This window comes from Muntiacus reevesi, chromosome 12 (genome assembly GCF_963930625.1).
Source record: "Muntiacus reevesi chromosome 12, mMunRee1.1, whole genome shotgun sequence".
Lineage (NCBI taxonomy): Eukaryota > Metazoa > Chordata > Mammalia > Artiodactyla > Cervidae > Muntiacus > Muntiacus reevesi.
In genome coordinates, this window is record NC_089260.1 from 73,529,414 (window position 1) to 73,549,117 (window position 19,704).

At 54.8% G+C, this 19,704-nt stretch overlaps 1 protein-coding gene across 1 annotated transcript in view; it reads right to left on the reverse strand.

The window, feature by feature from the left end:
* Positions 1 to 3,296: 3,296 nt before the first annotated feature.
* The window catches only part of COL22A1 (collagen type XXII alpha 1 chain), a 221,714-nt gene continuing 205,306 nt past the window's right edge, over positions 3,297 to 19,704 (reverse strand). The window contains 11 exon segments of the mRNA XM_065902959.1: positions 3,297 to 3,675; positions 3,935 to 4,012; positions 6,064 to 6,246; positions 8,731 to 8,797; positions 10,396 to 10,575; positions 12,404 to 12,448; positions 13,444 to 13,479; positions 13,635 to 13,706; positions 15,341 to 15,394; positions 17,905 to 17,958; positions 19,268 to 19,321. Of these exon segments, the coding sequence (XP_065759031.1) occupies positions 3,485 to 3,675; positions 3,935 to 4,012; positions 6,064 to 6,246; positions 8,731 to 8,797; positions 10,396 to 10,575; positions 12,404 to 12,448; positions 13,444 to 13,479; positions 13,635 to 13,706; positions 15,341 to 15,394; positions 17,905 to 17,958; positions 19,268 to 19,321 (1,014 nt within the window). The 3' untranslated portion in view covers positions 3,297 to 3,484.

Consider the following 19,704-nt stretch of genomic DNA (forward strand, 5'->3'; position numbering starts at 1 on the left):
GTTGTGCCCTGAGCAGAGGACAGAATGTTTCCAAGCCAATACCAGTGTGGCTGAATCCACTCCTGCTGCCCACCTCTGTCTGGAAGAGAGGTGAGCTTTATTACTGGGTCCATACAGGAGAAGCACAGGTTCTGGAGGCCTCTGGGAAGCCCCTGGTCTGTCATCATTATCAACTATCTGAATGCAGTTAGATATTTAGATAACTGTTCCTTCTGGAAACCAGAACCAACTCTCCGGCACCTCCTTCAGGGCATTCCAAAAAAAGAACAGAGGTTCATGGAGATGGGTCCTTGGGCTGCAGCCATCAGCAGGCAGAAATGTGAGGGCTGGCTGGAAAGCACCAGAAACAGCAGGCGGGGGCCTAATTATCTGGACCACTTATTCACACTCTCTGTTCCTTCCAAACACACTGAAGCATCCTCAGACCCAGAGGAGGAAGCATCTCATCTTTGCAGGTCTTGAGATCTGACTTCCTAGGTAGCTCAGTAAGTAAAGAATCCGCCTGCAATGCAGGAGATGCGAATCTATCCCTGGGTTGGGAAGATCCCCTGGAGGAGGAAATGGCAACTCACTCCAGTATTCTTGCCTGGAGAAACCCATGGATGGAAGAGCCTGGCGGGCTACAGTCCACAGGGTCACAAAGAGTTGGACACGACTGAGCGACTGAGCACGCACGCACAAGATCTGGGACCAGAGCCCACACCACAGCTCGTGGCCCCAGGCAGGCCTCAGCTTGGACACGAAAACTACCCCCCTGGAGCCCACCGTAGTTTGCCCTGGCCCCTTGTACCACATGCCGTGGCGTCTGCTCTGTCGCCAGGTGATACTCGTGGGAGCAGGAACTGCCCCACTACCTGTGCAGTGCAGGTATTGGAACAAAGGTATGCTGGAAGTTCTCCTGACTCTGCTGGTGTGTCTACAATCTGGAACTTTCTGTCCCACCCTCCAAGCACCCGGGGTTTATATCCATCTTAGTTTAGAACTAATGGAAGTGACTTCCTCTTCCCTCATTGTCATGCTGGGGCTTCATCCATGTGTTAGGTGACTCCGAAGCCAAAGGGCTCTCAGAGCTGCACCGTGGGTGTGAGGTCAGGGGTGCGGGTGTGATCTGAGGGTGTGGGTGTGAGGCCGTGGTGCAGGTGTGAGGCTGAGGTTCAGGTGTGATCTGGGGGTGCAGGTGTGAGGCTGGGTGCGGGTGTGAGGCTGGGGGTGCAGTTGTGATCCGGGGGTGTGGGTGTGAGGTGGGAGTGCAGGTGTGAGGCTGGGTGCGGGTGTGAGGCTGGGGGTGCGGGTGTGATCCAGGGGTGTGGGTGTGAGGTGGGAGTGCAGGTGTGAGGCCAGAGTGCGGGTGTGAGGCTGGGTGCGGGTGTGAGGCTAGGGGTGTGGGTGTGATCCAGGGGTGCAGGTGTGAGGTGGGAGTGCAGGTGTGAGGCCAGGGTGAGAGTGTGAGGCCGGGGGTGTGGGTGTGAAGCTGGGTGTGGGTGTGATCCGGGAGTGCAGGTGTGAGGTCGGGGGTGCGGGTGTGAGGCCGTGGTGTCGGTGTGGGGCTGAGGTTCAGGTGTGAGGCCAGGGGTGCGGGTATGAGGCTGGAGGTGCAGGTGTGAGGCCAGGGGTGTGAGTGTGAGGCCAGGGGTGTGGGTATGAGGCTGGAGGTGCAGGTGTGAGGCCAGGGGTGTGAGTGTGAAGCCAGGGGTGCGGGTATGAGGCTGGAGGTGCAGGTGTGATCCAGGGGTGTGAGTGTGAGGCCAGGGGTGCGGGTATGAGGCTGGAGGTGCAGGTGTGATCCAGGGGTGTGAGTGTGAGGCCAGGGATGCGGGTATGAGGCTGGAGGTGCAGGTGTGAGGCCAGGGGTGTGAGTGTGAGGCCAAGGGTGCGGGTATGAGGCTGGAGGTGCAGGTGTGAGGCCAGGGGTGTGAGTGTGAGGTCAGGGGGGCGGGTATGAGGCTGGAGGTGCAGGTGTGATCCAGGGGTGTGAGTGTGAGGCCAGGGGGGCGGGTATGAGGCTGGAGGTGCAGGTGTGATCCAGGGGTGTGAGTGTGAGGCTGGGTTTGGGTGTGAGGTCAGGGTGGGGTCATGGGATGACGCCTACCCTGGTCTGGACTCTCACTGAACCAGCCCCAGGGTGGTAACAGGTGATGATGGGTGATGGCGCCCATAATGATGGTGGTCCTCGGGCCAGGGGGCTGGAAATGGCCCCCAAGCTGCCCCCAGACAGAGCTGTAGACCTGGATCCTTCCCACCCACCCAGATCTGCTGTGAGAACATGGGGAGGCCTGTCCCCCTGAGGTTGCATGGTCTACACCCCCTAAGAGTTGCCCCGGCTCTGAATCCAGGAATGGGCCGGGTGACACACGCTTGCTCACACACGGGCACAATGAACACATGGCCTGAACGGCGGCTCTGTTCTGTGCTCCCCAGGGGAAAAATGATGCCTCCCTCGCCTTGAGGGGTCCACATGGGGGCAGATGCTAGTGATAAGGAAGGAACCATAACAGGAAGCAAAAGAAAAGGAAACTCAGATTTATTGAGCACCTGTTGAGCCGGGCGAGTCATTCACACACATATACTCAACGCCAGAAGCTGGAGACACATGCGTCCTGGCTCTGGCCAGCACCCCGGCCAACTGCCCAGCATCAGACACACAGGAGTGGTCTCTGGACCCTCTCATTTCAAAATTAAAGTGAGTGAAACCAACAGAGGGTGCAGGGAGGAGCCTATCCATGGCTCAGAAGCCAAGTGAACACATAGGGGTGTCTTTTTCCACGCCAGCTCCCACATTTTTGGTGCAGATGCTGCAAGATTCCAGGAAGCAGCCTCCAGCCATGTGCAGTGTGTCCCTTCTGCAGGCTTGAGGCCTGGAGGCGCTGAGCTGCTTCCAGAGGACGGATCTGCCCTCTGCTGCGTGCACCCGCCATCCAGAGCAGAGGCTGCACCTTCCTTCTCTTTCTGCTTCACTTACTTCTGGGAAGCAGCGGCTGTCGGCTAATCCCTCCCTGGGCGACCTCTGGGCACAATCAAGAATAGAAGCCCATTGTCCTCATTTTCTTAAAGTCTCCTTTTGAGGAAAGAGGTAAGTTTGGCAAGTCTGGTCAGGGTTTCATAGCACCGAGAGTTTCCTTAGAATTGGCAGCTAAACTTCAATCGGGGACCATCAGGAGAATGAGAAACATCCTCTGCCTCACAAATCAGGTTTCCCCAACTTCAGAGCAGAGGAGAAAACATCGAAAAGCATTATCATATGAAATAACAATAATAATAATTAACAATAATAATATTATAATCTGACCGACCGGCAGCATCTGTTGGTTTTAATAATGTTGAGGTCTCTTAAGAAAAACAAGACACACAAAAAAAAACCACACATGATAAAAGAAAGAGAAAAAAAAAACACGTGGCTGAAATGTCTCAAGACCTCTGGCTTCCCATCGGGCTCTGCGTTCAAGTTTCAGAAATCCACCAGCGTCTCCTGGCATCCCAGCATCTTCTAGGGGCCCTTCACGTTACCGGGTCGAGCAGCAGCGAGGCTGGCAAAGTAGGCACACTGCGAGGGGTCGCACTGGCCCGGGGGGCCGGGGGGGCCTGGGGGGCCAGGATGTCCAGCTGGTCCTGTCTCTCCTTGAGGCCCGGGACTCCCGGGAAGCCCATCTTTAGCATAGCCAGGTTCCCCCGGCTGACCTGGACCAAGGAGCAAAAGAAGGAGACGGTGGTTCAAGTTCCGTCCGGAGCACACACGAGCCCTGATGTCACTACCTTCATTCACTAGTGAGCTGAGGATGCCACAGGCTCAGAGGAAACGGCCCATGGTCTGGGCGCTCTGCCTGGAGAGATGAGAACGGTCCCCGCACACACCGTGCAGGCAACGGCTGCCCTTTGCGTCCGACACCCTGGGGCCTGGCCCCTCCCCTACCCCAGACTCCAGCCAAACCACTCCTACCTGGGATCCCAGGGGGTCCCATCTCGCCTCGGAGGCCAACTCCAGGTGCACCTGGGTCACCTTTGGCTCCTCGCTCACCTGGTGAGAAAAATATGTCTTTGATGATGGAGACTTACGATGGTGGTGGAGGGAAGGAGCCCCGCCATGGGGCTGGGGGGCAAGGCCAGCACTGTGTCAGATGCCTCAATCTCTGTTCACACACTCATTCGTGCACACTCACACTCAGGCACACACTTGCACTCAGAAATATGCCCAGGTGAATACCAAAATAGACAGCCCCTCCAAAACATTTGCTCAAACACACATATGCACATGTAAACATTCACTCCAGAGTGATAACTACCCAATGATACATGCACATATGTACATTCACACATATATTATACAAATATGCATACGCTCATAAACACATCAAATACAGACACCCAAATGTTCACACTCTCTCCTATACAAACACATATGTCCACACACATCCAATGACACATGCCTACACATCCCCGTGTTCTCAAAGCATTCTATCTGAGCCTTTGTCTAGGAGGAGCTGGGAGATAAACAAACCTGAGTATACATAAGATACAGCCCTGTTCTTGAGAAGCGTGAATTCTAAGACAGATAACGCAGGACACAAAGAACATTCTAATATGAAGCAGAATCAGGTAAGTGTTAATAATCACAGGAATTTAAAACCCTTACATGTTCAGAAGAAAGAGGGTTCATTCCCCCGGGAGCATATCTGAGACTATAATTGGGGTTAATACTATACAAACTTGATTAAACTGTCTCTCAGCTTTTTTGTTTCATCATTCCTTTTCTTTGATATGTTGTCTCTAGAATATCTCCTGTATGTAGTGTATAGTGTTTTCTTTTATAATCCAAATTGAAATTTTGCCAGTTCATGGAAATTTTAGGTCATTCTTATCTATTGCTCCATTTACTATTTTCGGTCAGTCTTCTGTCACAGTCTGACTTTTCTATGCTTTACACTTTCTTATTGGCATTTATTTAGTATATTTTGTTTCATCAACCAACAGAAGACAGGCTTTAAAAAAGCTCAGAAGGAGAAACATTACAAGGTGATGCTTCTCAGTGAATGAAAATTAAGGGGGAATTCCCGAGCTGTCCAGCGGTTAGGACTCCACACAGTCACTGCCTAGGGTGTGGGTTCAATCCCTGGTTGGGAAACTAAGATCCCACAGTGTGATGCCCCGCCCCCCACCCCAGAAAAGAACTAAGGAATGGGAGACTGAAGGAGGGAGACGTGGCCGCTGAGATGACAGCACCGCCTGTCCCCTACCCCATCCTTATTTCTTGCCGGACAGAGGGGGTGAATGACGAGGCTGCTGAATTTGGGGCCAGGTCCTTCCCCGCCCTTCCACATCTGTCCACCTGCAAAGACAATGCCTTCCTCCGTGTACTGGGCGCTGTTGACGGCGGCAGGCACTGCCGTCCTTGCGGGAGAGGCTCGCTGTGTCCAGCACAGCCATGTCCAGGTCAGGTATGTCCCTGAGAGCCGGAGAGCTGGCAGCCACATCCAGGTTTAGCTCAAACCACTTTATTCCCATGGAAAAGCGTTAGTCGCTCAGTCATGTCCGACTCTCTGTGATCCCATGGACTGTAGCCTGCCAGGCTCCTCTGTCCATGGACTTCTCCAGGAAAGAATACTGGAGTGGGTAGCCATTCCCTTCTCCAGGGGATCTTCCCAACCCAGGGACTGAACCCTGGTCTCCTCCATTGCAGGCGGATTCTTTCCTATCTGAGTCACCAGTGAAGCCCATGGACAGCTGGCATCTAGTGCCCGTTTGCCTAGAGATTAAATGCCATATTTCTCAGTGACTTCTCGAAAGAGGAAAAAGACATCCTGTGTATTCCCTGGACCGTGAGCAGTGGAGATGGAGAGAGACCAAGACGGAAGCAGGAAACAGACACGCTCCTCCTGGCAGAAGCATCATTTTGCAAAAACAAGTATGAAAACCTCTTAGGCAGATGAAGAAACTGCACGATGTCTACACGCAGGGTGTTAGCAGGCTGCAGGGGTGCAGAATGGGCAGACTCGTGCATATTCAGCAGGGCATGTGCTGTGCAGGCTGGTTCCTTCTCTATGAAGCACCTCTTCCCAGCTTCTCACTCACCTTTGGGACCGATGGGGCCAGAGGGTCCTTCCAGACCCCCCTGCCCTGGCCTTCCGGGCTCCCCCACGGGGCCTGCCCGACCTGGAAGCCCATCTTTTCCAGGAGGCCCTGGCGGCCCGGGTCTGCCTTGAGAGGCCTTCGTGTGCGCAGAGGGCATCTGGGCCAGGAAGTAGGCGAGTTTGGCTATGGAGTAAGAAAACCAGAGAGACGTTTCATGGAGGGATAAATGACTGAAGACAGGCCGGCAGTGCACTGCAAAGCTCGAGGCAGTAACAGCTGTGAAACAGCAGTGAGAGAGATACACCAAGAGCGCGCTGCAGTGTCCATGTGGACACTGATCCGGGACCAGGCGGCTGGGCTGTGGTCCCAGTGCCACCACTGCCGGCGGCCCTGGGCAAGCCACCTACCCTGTCTTAGCCTTCTCTGCCTTTTCTGCAAAACGGGGGCAATGAAACGAGCCCCACCCCACGGGGCTGGTGGGAGGATGGAGCCGACGAGACGAGGCATCACAACTGCCCCCAGCACGAGACCTAAGTGGCGCGTGAACATCGCTGCCTCCCTCGAGGTGGCAATGACAGCAGCAGAAACTGCTGCAGCTGTCAGGCTGGGGAAACTGAGGCCCGTGGGGGAGGGTGAGACTTCAGTGGCTTACACAGAGCAACCTAGGGACTTTTAAGTGTGGAATTCCTCATCTATAAATGAAGGGCTGGACGTGATGTCATTAATGATCCTTAGGGGTGTGAATCGTGAAGATCACAGGCTGATTCAAAACCCCAGAGGTCCAGCCGCTGGCCTCCACGCCCTCCTACTGGACTGGGAATACACAGCCCACCCCAGGGCCACTGGGGGCTTTTCCTTTTTTTTTCCAGACGATCAGGCCAAGCCCTTCACCTGGCAGGGGGAGTGACCCAGCCCAAAGAGGCAATCCTGACACCCTCCTGGGTTTCAGTGGTAAAACTGAAGCAGAGTCGGGTCTTCTGACAGCCTGGTGGGGGGGCTCCCAAGCAGCCCCTTCCCCACCCTCCCACTCGAGGAAGCAGGAGGGGCGTGCGCTGACCCGAGACCTGGGCACGCAAGCTGCTTGGCTCACAGCCCAGATGCTCTTTCCCATCTTGAACGTGGAGCGGATGCTTCTGATGCTTCCTCCTCACAAGATTGTTTAGAAGAAAGGACTCAGCTCAGCAGATGTTCCATCTGAACTTATTCAAAACAGGGCTGTGTCTGCCCAGGGGGCTGGAAACTCCTCATGTGCCCGACAAATCTAACACCCAGAAGAAAGGCTGTCGATGGGCATGCTTGCACACAGGAGATCTCGAGACCACCCCACCTGGCGGGAGGCCCCGTTCCATCCTCTGGGATCCTTCCTTTCTTCACCCTCCTTACCACCAGCCCAGCTCTGTGCTGTCCTCTCCAGGGAACGGTCTCTGGTTCTCCTGGGCAGGGAGATGGACCACGCTCACTCACCTGGACACCCCAAGAGGGCAGTGAGAGAGTCATCGTGTTATGTGCTGTGCCCACAGACCCAGTGCAGAGCCTCAAACGTGCCAGGAGGAAAACTTCACTGAGACCTGACCATGTGAATAAGCATGCCCGTCCCCGCTGCCCACCCATGCCTGGGAATGGTGGTGGGTTTTCGATCTTCCTGAGCCCAGAGTGGCCTGTGACTTTCTTCTCCTAACAGTTTCCCACACAGAGGGCAGTGGAGAATGAGATGGGAGAGGATGTGGTGGCTGAGAGCCTGGACTCTGTAGCCCAGCTGCCTGCATGCAAACCCTGGTCAGACACTCACCAGCTCTGCACCCTCGGTAGGTTACTTAGCGTCTCTGATCTTAACCATCACACACGGCTCACGCGCTCACAGAGGCTTCCTTACGTCAGTAAACACGTCTGGGTTCTGAGAACTCCACCTGACGTGGGGCTGGTCCTACACGCTGGCGCTATGACTATTACCTCCCCACCCCTCCCTTCCTGAGTCCCTGCTCTGTATGGGGCTCATGCAAGGCTGGGATTTCACAGTAAATCCTATACAGGAGAATCACAAGGGTTCTAGTTCCTCGAAAGCACAGTGTGTTCCAGCCCCCACTAGGGTCTCTGCACATGCTCTGTCCACGCTCTGGAGTCTGGTCCTTGGTTTTAGCTCCCATGGCCCCTCCTCCAGGAAGCCGTCCCTCACCTGCTCCCCACCTTCTTTGCGATCTTAGGTTCTTTCCCCTGTCCTCTTCTGTGCCCTCCATGTCACATAAAATCACAGGCATTTCCTTACTATACCGAAGTCATCTTGTCTATGTCTCCGTCTCCTGTTCTGGGCTGTGAGTTCTACAAGGCCCAGTGCAGGCCTGCCAGAGCTCCTTGTTGATTAGATAAACAACTGAATGCACAGATAAGTGCTGATGGCAAGGCTGGTCCTGCAGATGGTGAGCTCCCCTTCCTGGAGGTAATCAAGCAGCCATAGCTCAAGAGTCCCCAGAGAGTGGCCTGGAGCAGGGTCTGTGTCAGAAGCTGGCAGGAGCCTGCAAAGTGCGCCTCTCTGCTGACTTCTGTAGCAGCTGCCCTGAGGATGCCTTTACCAAGCCAGGCTGCAGAGCTCCCGAGGGAGGACTGAACGGACTACCGCCCGGGCTCACACAGCACCTAGGACCCGATGCCGTGAAAAAGCCAGCGACTCACTTTCCAGCTGTTTCTCCAGTTCCTCTTGGATGAGCCGGCGCAGGACGTCCATGGATGGAGACTCACCCTGGGAGGAGGGCGGGAAGGCAGAGTTACTCACCTTCCCAGGACCGCCTGCCTCCCGAGACCCAGAGCGCTCAGGAAACCAAGACGGCCACAGCCACGTGGACCACAGCTCCTGAGTCCAATCCCTTTAACACCTAGAACCATCTCCCCTCCCCTCACCATGCAGGCAGCATCCTTGAGTCTTGCATGGCGACCTAGACACCTTTCCCCCTGAAGCCCCTGCTCCCTCTACTTCCTGCACAAACCCCCTCCCCAGCCCTGGACCCAGGAGGCCTGGTGCTGAGTCTGTCTGGGCTGAAGTCCCCCACCTGCAGGGCCAGCTTGCAGGCTGCCCCGCGCTATCTCGGGCTTGCTTTCCTCCCATCGGCCACTTGGCGGCTCTGATGTCTGGCCTGCCCCGCTGGCCCCACACAGACGATGAGCTGTGGGTCAGCGGAGCAGAGCCCTGCCTCCAGGCCCCCACGGCGACATGCAGCTCTTGGGGTGATCCGTGAGAGCAGGCCTCATGCCACGCTGGGCTCCTCCCTGGTTGTCAGAGCCCTTCAGGGAGGTGTCCACTCCCAAGGGTGGGTGGGCTTACTGTGCTCATCGCTGCAGCCCCAGCATCAGGCTTATTGTCTATTTCCCTTTTTTCCTTTCTGGCCAATGATCTTTTATGTTACTCCCAGAATTCTCATTCCTACCCAGAGCAGCAGAACACCCAGCAAAGACTCGGTGGGTGGGGGCGCTCTGGAAGCCCGGTGAGTCCGCCAGCACCTGCCCCTGGCTGAGGGACAGCACCTGGCTGCCTGGCCTCTTCAGGGGGGTGAAACCCAGGCTGACTGCAGAGCCCCGCGGGGACAGGGCCAGAGCCTCAGAGCAGGCGGGGCACGGGCCCCGGGCCTGTGCTCTGGGCCACAGGAGGGGCCCCCAAGGACCACTCAGGCTGCAGAGCAGGGGTGGGGTGGTCACACAGACCTGCCAACCAGCCCCCAGGGACCGGCCCACCCACCTCTGCCCAACACACTACAGCCAGAGTGTCCCTGTGTTGTGAGACTGTCAAGTTAAGAGCTCGGCCACAAGAATAACTGTGTTCAAAGAAAAAACAAACTGCTCTCAACAAGCCTTTCCTTTTGCACTTGGGAAAACCTAGACCCAGAAGACCCAGAGGGAAGACCCAGCACCCCAGACAGTAGACAGGAGGGAGCCAGAGCCGGGCATCGGGCAGATGGGGAGGGAGTCATCCCCGTGGGGAAACTCGGGTCACTGGGAGCCTCTGCATCTTCTCGACTGCCTGCTGCATGGGGTCCTGGGCAAAGAGCATCACTGCCCAGGAGTGAAGCCTGAACAACAGGGACAGAGGGACTCTATCCTCAAGCCCTTCATAAGCCACATGCATCATTTCATTTAACCATCACAGCCAACCTGTAGGGAGAGAGGCATCCTCGTCCCTTTTGGAAGGGACGGGAGGGCAGGCTCAGAGAGGACAAGCAGCAGTCAGCCCCGGCTCACACAGGTCACCAGTACCTGTAGCCTGGTCCCTCTGGAGCCCACACACCCCTCTGGCTTCCCTTGAAATCCCAAGGAGCCCCAAGTTTGAAGCATCGCCCACACGCTTACCCTTAGCCCTGGAAATCCTGGCTGGCCTGGAGGCCCTGGGGGACCGGCCGGCCCATTCTCCCCAGGTGGTCCCTGGGGGCCCATGAGGCCTGTGTGACCTTTGTGGCCTGGGATCCCAGGGTCACCAGGCTGGCCCTTTCCACCGGGAGGGCCTTTGTCACCTTTGATGCCAGGATCTCCCTAGAGGAGGCAAGAAGTGTCAATGAGCAAAGGCCTAGAAGGGACCCCAGGCTGGACGAGCCCCAGGCTGCAGGAGGGACCCCCGGCTCCGTGTCCTGCAGGCCCGAGGCTCTGCGCTGGTGCAGACAGGACTCTGGGCCCAGAAGGACAAAGCTGCATGCTCACGTCACGCAGGAGGTCTGCTGGGGACAAGGCGCGGAATCTGATTTTCAGATCCCAGTCTCGTCTCCTCCCAGCAGAGGCCAGTGCAGTGATGAAACCATCTGCCACTTAACACACTTGTGTGGGAAAGTGTGAAAAATGGTGGAAAAAGTCTGATAGGTTCGGGGGGGTTACATAAAAGGTATATGTACGTGCATGCCCACCTGGTTCTGAGCGCATGGATTCCAGAAAGACACAAGCAAGTGCGCAGTGACAGACCCAAGAAAAGCGTGCTGGATGGGCACCTGGTCTTCACCGCATTCACTTTTTTTGTGTATGCAATTGATATTGTTTAACTGTATCGCTTTTCAACAATAACAGTAAGAAAAATGAGTTTAAAAATGAATGCAGCCAGATTTGAGGGGGGTCTCCTAAATTTTTCCCACGTGATGGGTTTTATGGGGACGTTGTCATCCATGGGTGGTCTCCAGTGTGGGGGTCTGGGAGGGTCCCTTTCATGCATCTCAGTGAAAAGGCCTGTGGTACAGCGTTTCCTATTTATTCCACGTCTCTACATCCCTCTGTGGTGAGAGGACCTGTCCCACATTTCAAATGTTCCAGAGCGGAAGGCGTGAGGAGCCTGACCGCTGTCTGGCAACCTTCCACGAAACCACTTAACAGGTGAAGGCAACTCTCCTTTATTGACTGGGTATTAGAAAAGCTTCTATTTATCGATTAAGTATTAGAGAAGGTTCATGGTCTGAATTCCGCGGCTCCCAACCAAAACTCCAGCACGTGATAGCTCCGGCCAGCTCCTGGCTGGCAGCACCCTCACTGTATTCACGGTTACAGCTCCAGCCCCTGGGTCCATCCTCAGGGGCCAACAACCACGAGAGTCACAGTCACTGGGAAGAAGAAGGGTGAGAGATGGAGGTGGGGTGAGAATCCCTGACCTCTCGGCTTCCATTTCTCTCTGGTCTGCAGGGGAAACCAGTCCGCACCCATCCAACTTGCAAGGAAAGCAGAGATAAACTCTTTGCGGGACCACAGAAAAAAAAACCCAGGGCAGGTATGGGGTGGCAGTGCCTTCCGTGTTGGGCAGCAGCGGGAGCCTGTGATGGCCAGTCACGTGGAGGACCGTTTAATTTCTCTGGAGGGAACAGCGGTTGTTATGGGTGAGAGAACGCCCCTCCCCCCACCAGTGTTTCTTCCAAAACAGAATTGATTTTTTACCCTGTTTTTTTTTTTTTGAAGGAATGCAATGTAAAGAAAAGCTTTCTGAGCACAGCGCCAAGACGATTCATTATGGGAAAATCTGTTCCCTTGTCACCTCCAGGGACAAAGCTGGTTCTTGGCAAATTGGCAGTTTGGGCTCCAAGCATGTCATGCACAGGCTTTCGCGCTCGGGGAGGAGACGGGGAGATTTGTCAAAGTCTGGGCATGCTTGCCTCCGAATGCGTAATTGCAATGATTTTACTCCTTAAAATAACAACCATGAAAACCACAACAAAACCCCAACAATGGAAAAAACCTCCTGCTGTGAGCTCACAACTTCTGGGGGGGGCAACAGAGAACAGGGAAGCCCCCACAGGAGCTGCTCCGCTGGCTGGGCAGCTTCTTAAAGCCCTGGACACAGGCCCCTTGCCCCTGGGAAGGTCGCCTGCACGTGACCACGTGTCCCACTCACCCTTTCTCCTCTGAGTCCTGGCTCTCCTGGCTTCCCAGGCACTCCCTGCAATGAAAGCAAAGGAGGGCAGTCACTTCACCAGGGACATCTCTGCCCTTCTTAGTCCTTGCTGCCTGCGGAGGACAGGAGGTCCTCCGAGAGTCCTGCTCTTGCCTGATCATAAGCCCCCACTCTTATGCACCCATCACCCTCGCCTGTCAGTTCCTGAAACATGCCACATTCGCTCCCCAGTGGTTCACATGTGCCGCGCAATCTTTTCCAAAAGCCCTTACCTGTCTCCCCCATCCCTTCCCACCCCTGCCCCTGCTCATCCTGAGGTCTGGGAGTAACCAGAGCTGGAGTATCTCCGCCGATTGAGCCAGGGGAGGACAGAGCTAAGGCTTGAGCTGGAAACTGGCATCATGCTGCTGGGTGGGGAAAGACTGTGGGGGGCAAGGCTGAACATGAGAAGTCAGTTGGGAGGTCCCTGCAAATGCCCAGGTGAGAGATGACGATGGTCTCAATCAGGTCTCTTAGCGGGAGAGCTGGACAGAGCTGGGCAGAGCTGAGAGGTACTGGGGAGTCAGAATGGACACGTCTTGTTAATGGACAGGACTTGCTGATGGGCTGGGTGCAGACAGCAATAGATAAGTGAGAGATGTATCAAGATGGCACCCTGGGACCAGCTCCCACGCAGAGTGAAAACACGGACCTTCACTGAGAAAGCACTAGGGTGGTCTAGTGGCTAAGACTCTGAGCTCCCAATGCTGGGGTCTTGGGTTTGATCCCTGGTCAGGGAACTGCATCCCACATGCTGCAGCTATGAAGCAAAGATCCCACGTGCTGTAACTAAGACTAGGTCAGCCAGACAAACAAATATTAAAAAATAAAATAAAAATAATGCGCTAGGATTTCAGGACAGTGACAGCAGAACACAGAGGCAAGTGCAGGTGCCCTGCTAAGCCCAGGGCCCCGTGTGACAGCACGCATCACCCGCCCATGCAGTGATCTGTGTCTCCCACAGGAAAGGGTCCCCAGGAGAAGAGGGGTGTGGTACTTGCCTCCTTGCCTGGGACTCCTTTCTCTCCTGGCTCCCCCTACGACACAGAACAAGTATCAGTTAGCTACATAGCATTAGCATGTTGCATGTAACACGAATGTCTTTAAAACAGACACTTTCGCTTGAGTCGTCTCGAGCAACGACAATAATCAAGGGTCCAGCCAAGGAGATCCCAGCAGGGTCCATGCTCACCTGAGGCCCCCGGGGACCCAGGAAGCCCGGGAGCCCTGGGCTGCCGTTTTCTCCTTTCATTCCCTTCTGGCCCTGCAGAGGGAAAACGGGGCATTCACTCTCCAAGGTCAAAGGTCAACTCAAGAAGGTTCAGCAATCTCGTAGCCCCTCTGTTATTCTGAGCATGTGAAGAAAAGGAGAGACAACCCTTTTCCTGGCATGGAAGGGCTGGGATAGGGACAGAAGCTGTTCTGAGAATCCCTCCCATGGGTGGGGGACAAGAGGAGAATTTCCTGTGAACAGTCAATGGCCTCCGCGTTCAAAGCAACAGAAACACAAAGGGACAAACAAAACTCCTTGATGGGTATGGGCTTCCCTGGGGGCCCGGGCACCAAAGAATCTGACTGCCAAGCAGGAGATGCAGGTTCGATCCCTGGATCGGGAAGATCCTCTGGAGAAGGAAATGGCAACCTGCTCCAGGATTTTTGCCTGGGAAAAATCCCATGGACAGAGGAGCCTGGCAGGCTACAGTCCATGGGGACCTAAGAGTCAGACACAAGTCAGTGACTAAGCCACCACCTTGACACGTATGGGGCCCCTCTAAGTGACCTGCCCGGAGCGGCGGTGCTCCTCTTCCCAGCTGGCCAGCGGTTCTCACGGTTTGGCTCACTTTTGGGGGTAAAGTTTGTGGGAATCTTTCAGCTTCAACCTTTCTGGGAAGCCACCAAATGTGGGTCAGCCCTTCTGCGGCCAGCTCTGCACTGGGGGTGGATCAGCCTCGTGACGCAATCCTTCCTGTCTGCGACGTCTCAGCACGGGTGACAAGACTCCTGCGATGGTTCTTACATGGCTGTCCCTGGTCCAACAGGATGATGGCGCTCACAGGGCACCCAGGTGCCCAGTGTGCCTGGGAATGACGGCTCTCCCTGGACCAGAAGGGTTCCTGGCAAACCAGGATGGGCTGTTCATCCTGATTTCCACAGTGACAACAGCTAGCCGGCCAGATGGGTCTGCCCATTGCCCCGTGCAATTACTGCTTGAGTACCAAACTATGAGGATGGTCTTTTCAAGAGGGTTGCCAGTTTTAGCTGATAAATCTACAGTAAGGCTGGGGTGGGAGGAAACGAGTGGACAGGTGTTGACTTGTCCAACCCTAGGCCTCATCAAAGGCCTTCTGCACCATGTCTGGCCATCTACCAGACCTGAACCCTAAATCCTGAATCAACTATCCAGGGATCAGGACACTGCTGACTACTCAAGCCCCCCTCTTCCTACTTCCTGCCCATTCTTTCTTCTTGCTCTCCCCTGTCCCCACCTCCCAACCAGCAGGAGGATCCCCTTCAGCCAACTCTGGGTTACATTCAGCCCCACGATTCATGGCACCTACCCTCTCTCATATGTTAAGGGTCGTGGGCCTGACCCTGTCCTTCCATCCTCTAAAGGCATCAAACAACTAACACGCACTCTTAATACACATTTTAAAAATTCTTTAATAGTTTTTTTTTTTTTTCCTATTGGATGCCTATGGTTGTAGATAACAGAGTTAAGTGCGTAATCACATGAAAGAGGTCCTTCCTGGATCCTCTTGCCTCCAGCTTATTCCTACCATCCAAATACCATGTTTTCCTACTGAGGCTTCTGGGCACAGAGATCAGACAGGGTGATGTAAACCACACACCCTTCCAGAGCTTGCCCTGATTCCATCACAGCCGAGGAACAGTACTCACGGGGCTTCCTGGGGTGCCAGGCTCTCCCGGTGATCCAGGTGATCCATTCTTACCCTAATGGAAGGAACAGAAGTGAGGGTTCTGCTGGGAGGCTCTGCCAGGGCATCACAGGGAAGGAAGGAGGGACAGAGACTGCTAGACGAGGAGGGCTGGTCTCACATAGCCGTGACTCGGACCAGCATGGTTCCGTGTCCTTACTTAGAGGCTGCTTATCAACCCTATGCGGCTTCCCTGGTGGCTCAGATGGTAAAGAATCTGCCTGCAGTGCAGGAGACCCATGTTCGATCCCTGGGCTGGGAAGATCTCCTGGAGAAGGGAATGTATACCCACACTTCAGTATTCTTGACTGGAGAATCCCATGGACAGAGGAGCCTGGGGGATTACAGTCTGGAGCTTGGGATATTTAACTCATAATAAATGGTAAATACTTAAATGAGTTCACGTGCATGAAAAATCCTGGGCTGGTGACTGCTGCCCAGAGCAGAGGCATGGTAAATCATCGGGACCACATTTGCTGACTTATCCATTCATCCTCCCACTCAGATGCTGACTTAAGGAGCAAACAAAAGTGCTCACATCCCTGGAGGCCTGGTCTCAGCTGGGGATGCATGTTCCTGCCTTTACGGCCCACCCCTTCTCTGTGAGGGGCACTGCTGACTGTGTGGATAGAGATATCAGACATGGAAACATGGCAGAAGCAGCATCACATGGCTGCTAGATGGAAGGTCCACGCACTCCAGATTCCAGGACAGACTCACAACCGTCACATGCTCTAACTTGATGGGTATTTTGTGCCCATTTGTAATATAGGTGAATATATATAACCAGTAAGATCCTTGATAGAATAAAAATCAGAAAGTTCGAGAATGCTCCTAAGCTGCAGACAAATTCCTTGGGAGCCCAAAACTCACAGTCCCCGCTCCTGCCAATCCACAGGCTGAAGTCCTAATCCCCAGTGTGTCAGAAGGTGGCCTGGTTTGGAAATATGGTCACTGCATATGTAATTCATTAAGGTGAGGTCACACAAGAATAGGGCGGGCCCCTAATCCTACATGACTGGGGTCTTCATAAAAAGGGGACATTTGGACCAGAGGAATGTCACAGGGAGAAAACTATGTGAAGATGAAGGCAGAGGCTGGGCTGATGCTTTTAGAAGCCAAGGAACGTCAGAGGCTGCTTACAAACCACCAGAGGTTCAGAGAGTCTTGAAATGGTTCTCCCTCACAGCCTCGGAAGGAACCAACTCTACTGGCACCTTGACCTTGGACCCCTAGGTCACAGAACACTGATGATGAATGTCTCAGATTTCTAGCCTCCATAACTGAGGGACAATGCATTTCTGTTGCTTAAGCCACTGTATTTTTGGTCCTTTTGCTATGACAGCCCTAGTGAATGAATACAGAACACGCCCGAACACCAGCACACCAACTTTAGGATTCCTAAAGCTGGCTCATGATTCGGGGCTGGGGGCTGTCACAGTGCCCCAGCCATGCCAAGTGGCACCTTTTTAGTATCTGGATTGTGGGTCGGTGGTCTCAGACAAGAGCCTGGGGAGTGTGCTGGGCTACGAGGTGGCCTTAGGGCCGAGGCTACTTACCAACTGCTAAGATGTTTCGAGGGCTTCCCTGATAGCTCAGTTGGTAAAGAATCTGCCTGCAATGCAGGAGACCCTGGTTTGATTCCTGGGTCAGGAAGATCCCCTGGAGAAGGGAAAGGTTACCCACTCCAGTATTCTTGGGCTTCTCTTGTGGCTCAGTTGGTAAAGAATCTGCCTGCAATGCAGGAGACCTGGGTTTGATCCCTGGGTCAGGAAGATCCCCTGGAGAAGGGAAAGGCTACCCACTCCAGTATTCTTAGGCTTCTCTTCTGGCTCAGTTGGTAAAGAATCTGCCTGCAATGCAGGAGACCTGGGTTTGATCTCTGGTTCAGGAAGATCCCCTTGAGAAGGGAAAGGCTACCCACTCCAGTATTCCTAGGCTTCTCTTCTGGCTCAGTTGGTAAAGAATCTGCCTGCAATACAGGAGACCTGGGTTTGATCCCTGGGTCAGGAAGAACCCCTGGAGAAGGGAAAGGCTACCCACTCCAGTATTCTTAAGCTTCTCTTGTGGCTCAGTTGGTAAAGAATCTGCCTGCAATACAGGAGACCTGGGTTTGATCCCTGGGTTGGGAAGATCCCCTGGAGAAGGGAAAGGCTACCCACTCCAGTATTCTGTATGGAGAATTCTATACAGTCCATGGGTTAACAAAGAGTTGGACGTGACTGAGCGATTTTCACTTCACTTCACTTCAAGATGTTTTGAAACGAGATGGTTGGATGGCATCACCCACTTAATGGACATGAGTTTGAGCAAACTCCAGGAGAAAGTGAAGGACAGGGAAGCCTGGCGTGCTGCAGTCCATGTGGTCGCAAAGAGTTGGACACGACTGAGCAACTAAACAACAACAAAGACATTTTGTCATTTTTTAATGACGCACAGGGCTGTACCAGGATGAACCAACGAAATATCACCATGGTAACAGGCCTGCCAAAGCACGGAGCGGATCGGCCTCAAGGTAAAACTCACCGGTAGGCCCCTCAGTCCTTGGGGACCCTGTGGCCCTGTAGGTCCGGTGTCACCCTGGAACAGAGAGTGGTCACATCACCCCAGAGTCGCTGCATGAAAATGGTGGAAGCAGACTTCCCCCAGGTGCCCTAGAGACCCAACAAATGGTGCCCAACACGTCTCATCACCAATCACCAGCTGTTCCACAGGAACAGCTCATTTCCTGCAGGTAAGTCCTCATCTGTACACTTGTTGACTTAATTTACTTGCATAGACCTGGCCCACCCGGACCCATGGGGATCTCGGGGGCTCCACCTGGAGCCAAGGGACATGACAGGGAAGAAAACTTTCCTTGTCGTCCCACATCTGAGTCGCTGGTCAGTCACCTGTGGCCACTCCTGCCTCAGTCTCCACAGTAAGAAAAACGCCACTGGAAGGTCTACAGAAGCTTCCAGGGTGCCGAGCAGCGAAGATTCGCCACCACTTCCCACACAGCCTTCCTGGCAGCCTCCTAATCGGGGTGTAAATCTCCTCATATTACAAATGAGAAAGACAGAAGCTTGGCCATACTCCTACACAAATTAGACTGTACAACACCCTAAAAATATGGGGGTTTTAAATGAAAAGAGAGAGCTGAGAGGGAGGGAGGGAGGCACTCACACCATGAGCGGGCCCTGGAGCCTTTCCCCGCTGCACCCTGACCTGCTGGGCGAGCTGAACCCTCCACCCCCTGCCCGGGGGGGCTTCCCTCACGCCCTCCCCTGTGAACTGGAGCGAGGGTCAGTGAGCCCAGGATTCTCAGCCTGCCTTTCAGCACTGAGAGGCACCCTTTGGGGACAGAGCCGGGGAGAGGCCTCGCTCCAGCCAACGCAGCTGCCCTGCCTTGATCTGCCTGCAGGTGGGCAGGCCGGTGGGTTTGTGGGATGGATCCCACTGCTAATGAAAAGCACAAGAAGAGCTAGATCCTTTCCAGCTCCAGCATCTCATGACCACAGATCAGCTGAGATGATAATGCACGTCAAGAGCCAGGGTGGGGGGGACACATCCCCAGGGGTTAAAGCCAGGTCCTGAAGGGCGCCAGGGGCTGGGCACGGGGCCACCTTGGACCTCAGGGCCATGAGCCGGTGCTCCTGACCAAACGCCCACATCCGGGAGGCTGAGCCATGTCCACACACATCGGACGGCCCGGCATGGAGGGCTCAGCAGGCCCGTGGTGCCGGCAGGTGAGACGTCGCCAAGAGATTCCCAGAATTCACCTGTGACTCCCTCCATCGTGGTACCCACTCCCCTGCTCAGGTTTTAAGCGTCTCCTGGTCCTTGTCTAAACTATCTACACCCCTCCTCCCACAGGCCCTGCCAGGCCCCACCAGACACCCACACTCACATCTTTTCCTGGTGAACCTTCCCGACCAGGGGGCCCCATGGCACCGGGCTCTCCCTAGAAGGAGAAGCAGAGACACAACAGCTGCTGTTACAGAGAGAAATGCAGAATGCCAGTGTCCCAGCCGCCATGCCTCGGAGCATTTGGGGAGGAAGGCCAGGAGGACCACCCACCCAAAAGCAGCCCCCCCCCGGTTCTGGCCCCCAAGTGGGGTCTGCAGTGCCCCCAAAGCCAGCTACAAGCCCTCTGAGCTGCGGGGAACCACCAGCTGACAGATCAGGCACACTGCTGGGGGTTCCGTCTCCCCACGTGCTGACCCGCTGGTCCTTCCCTGCACCTCGGCTTCCTCCTCGCTGTAAAGAGCAGCGGCCTCACTGGGGGACCCCCCGCCCCGTGAGGGATCCTTCTGTTTGGGGCACTCTGAAGAGTCGGAGGAAGGT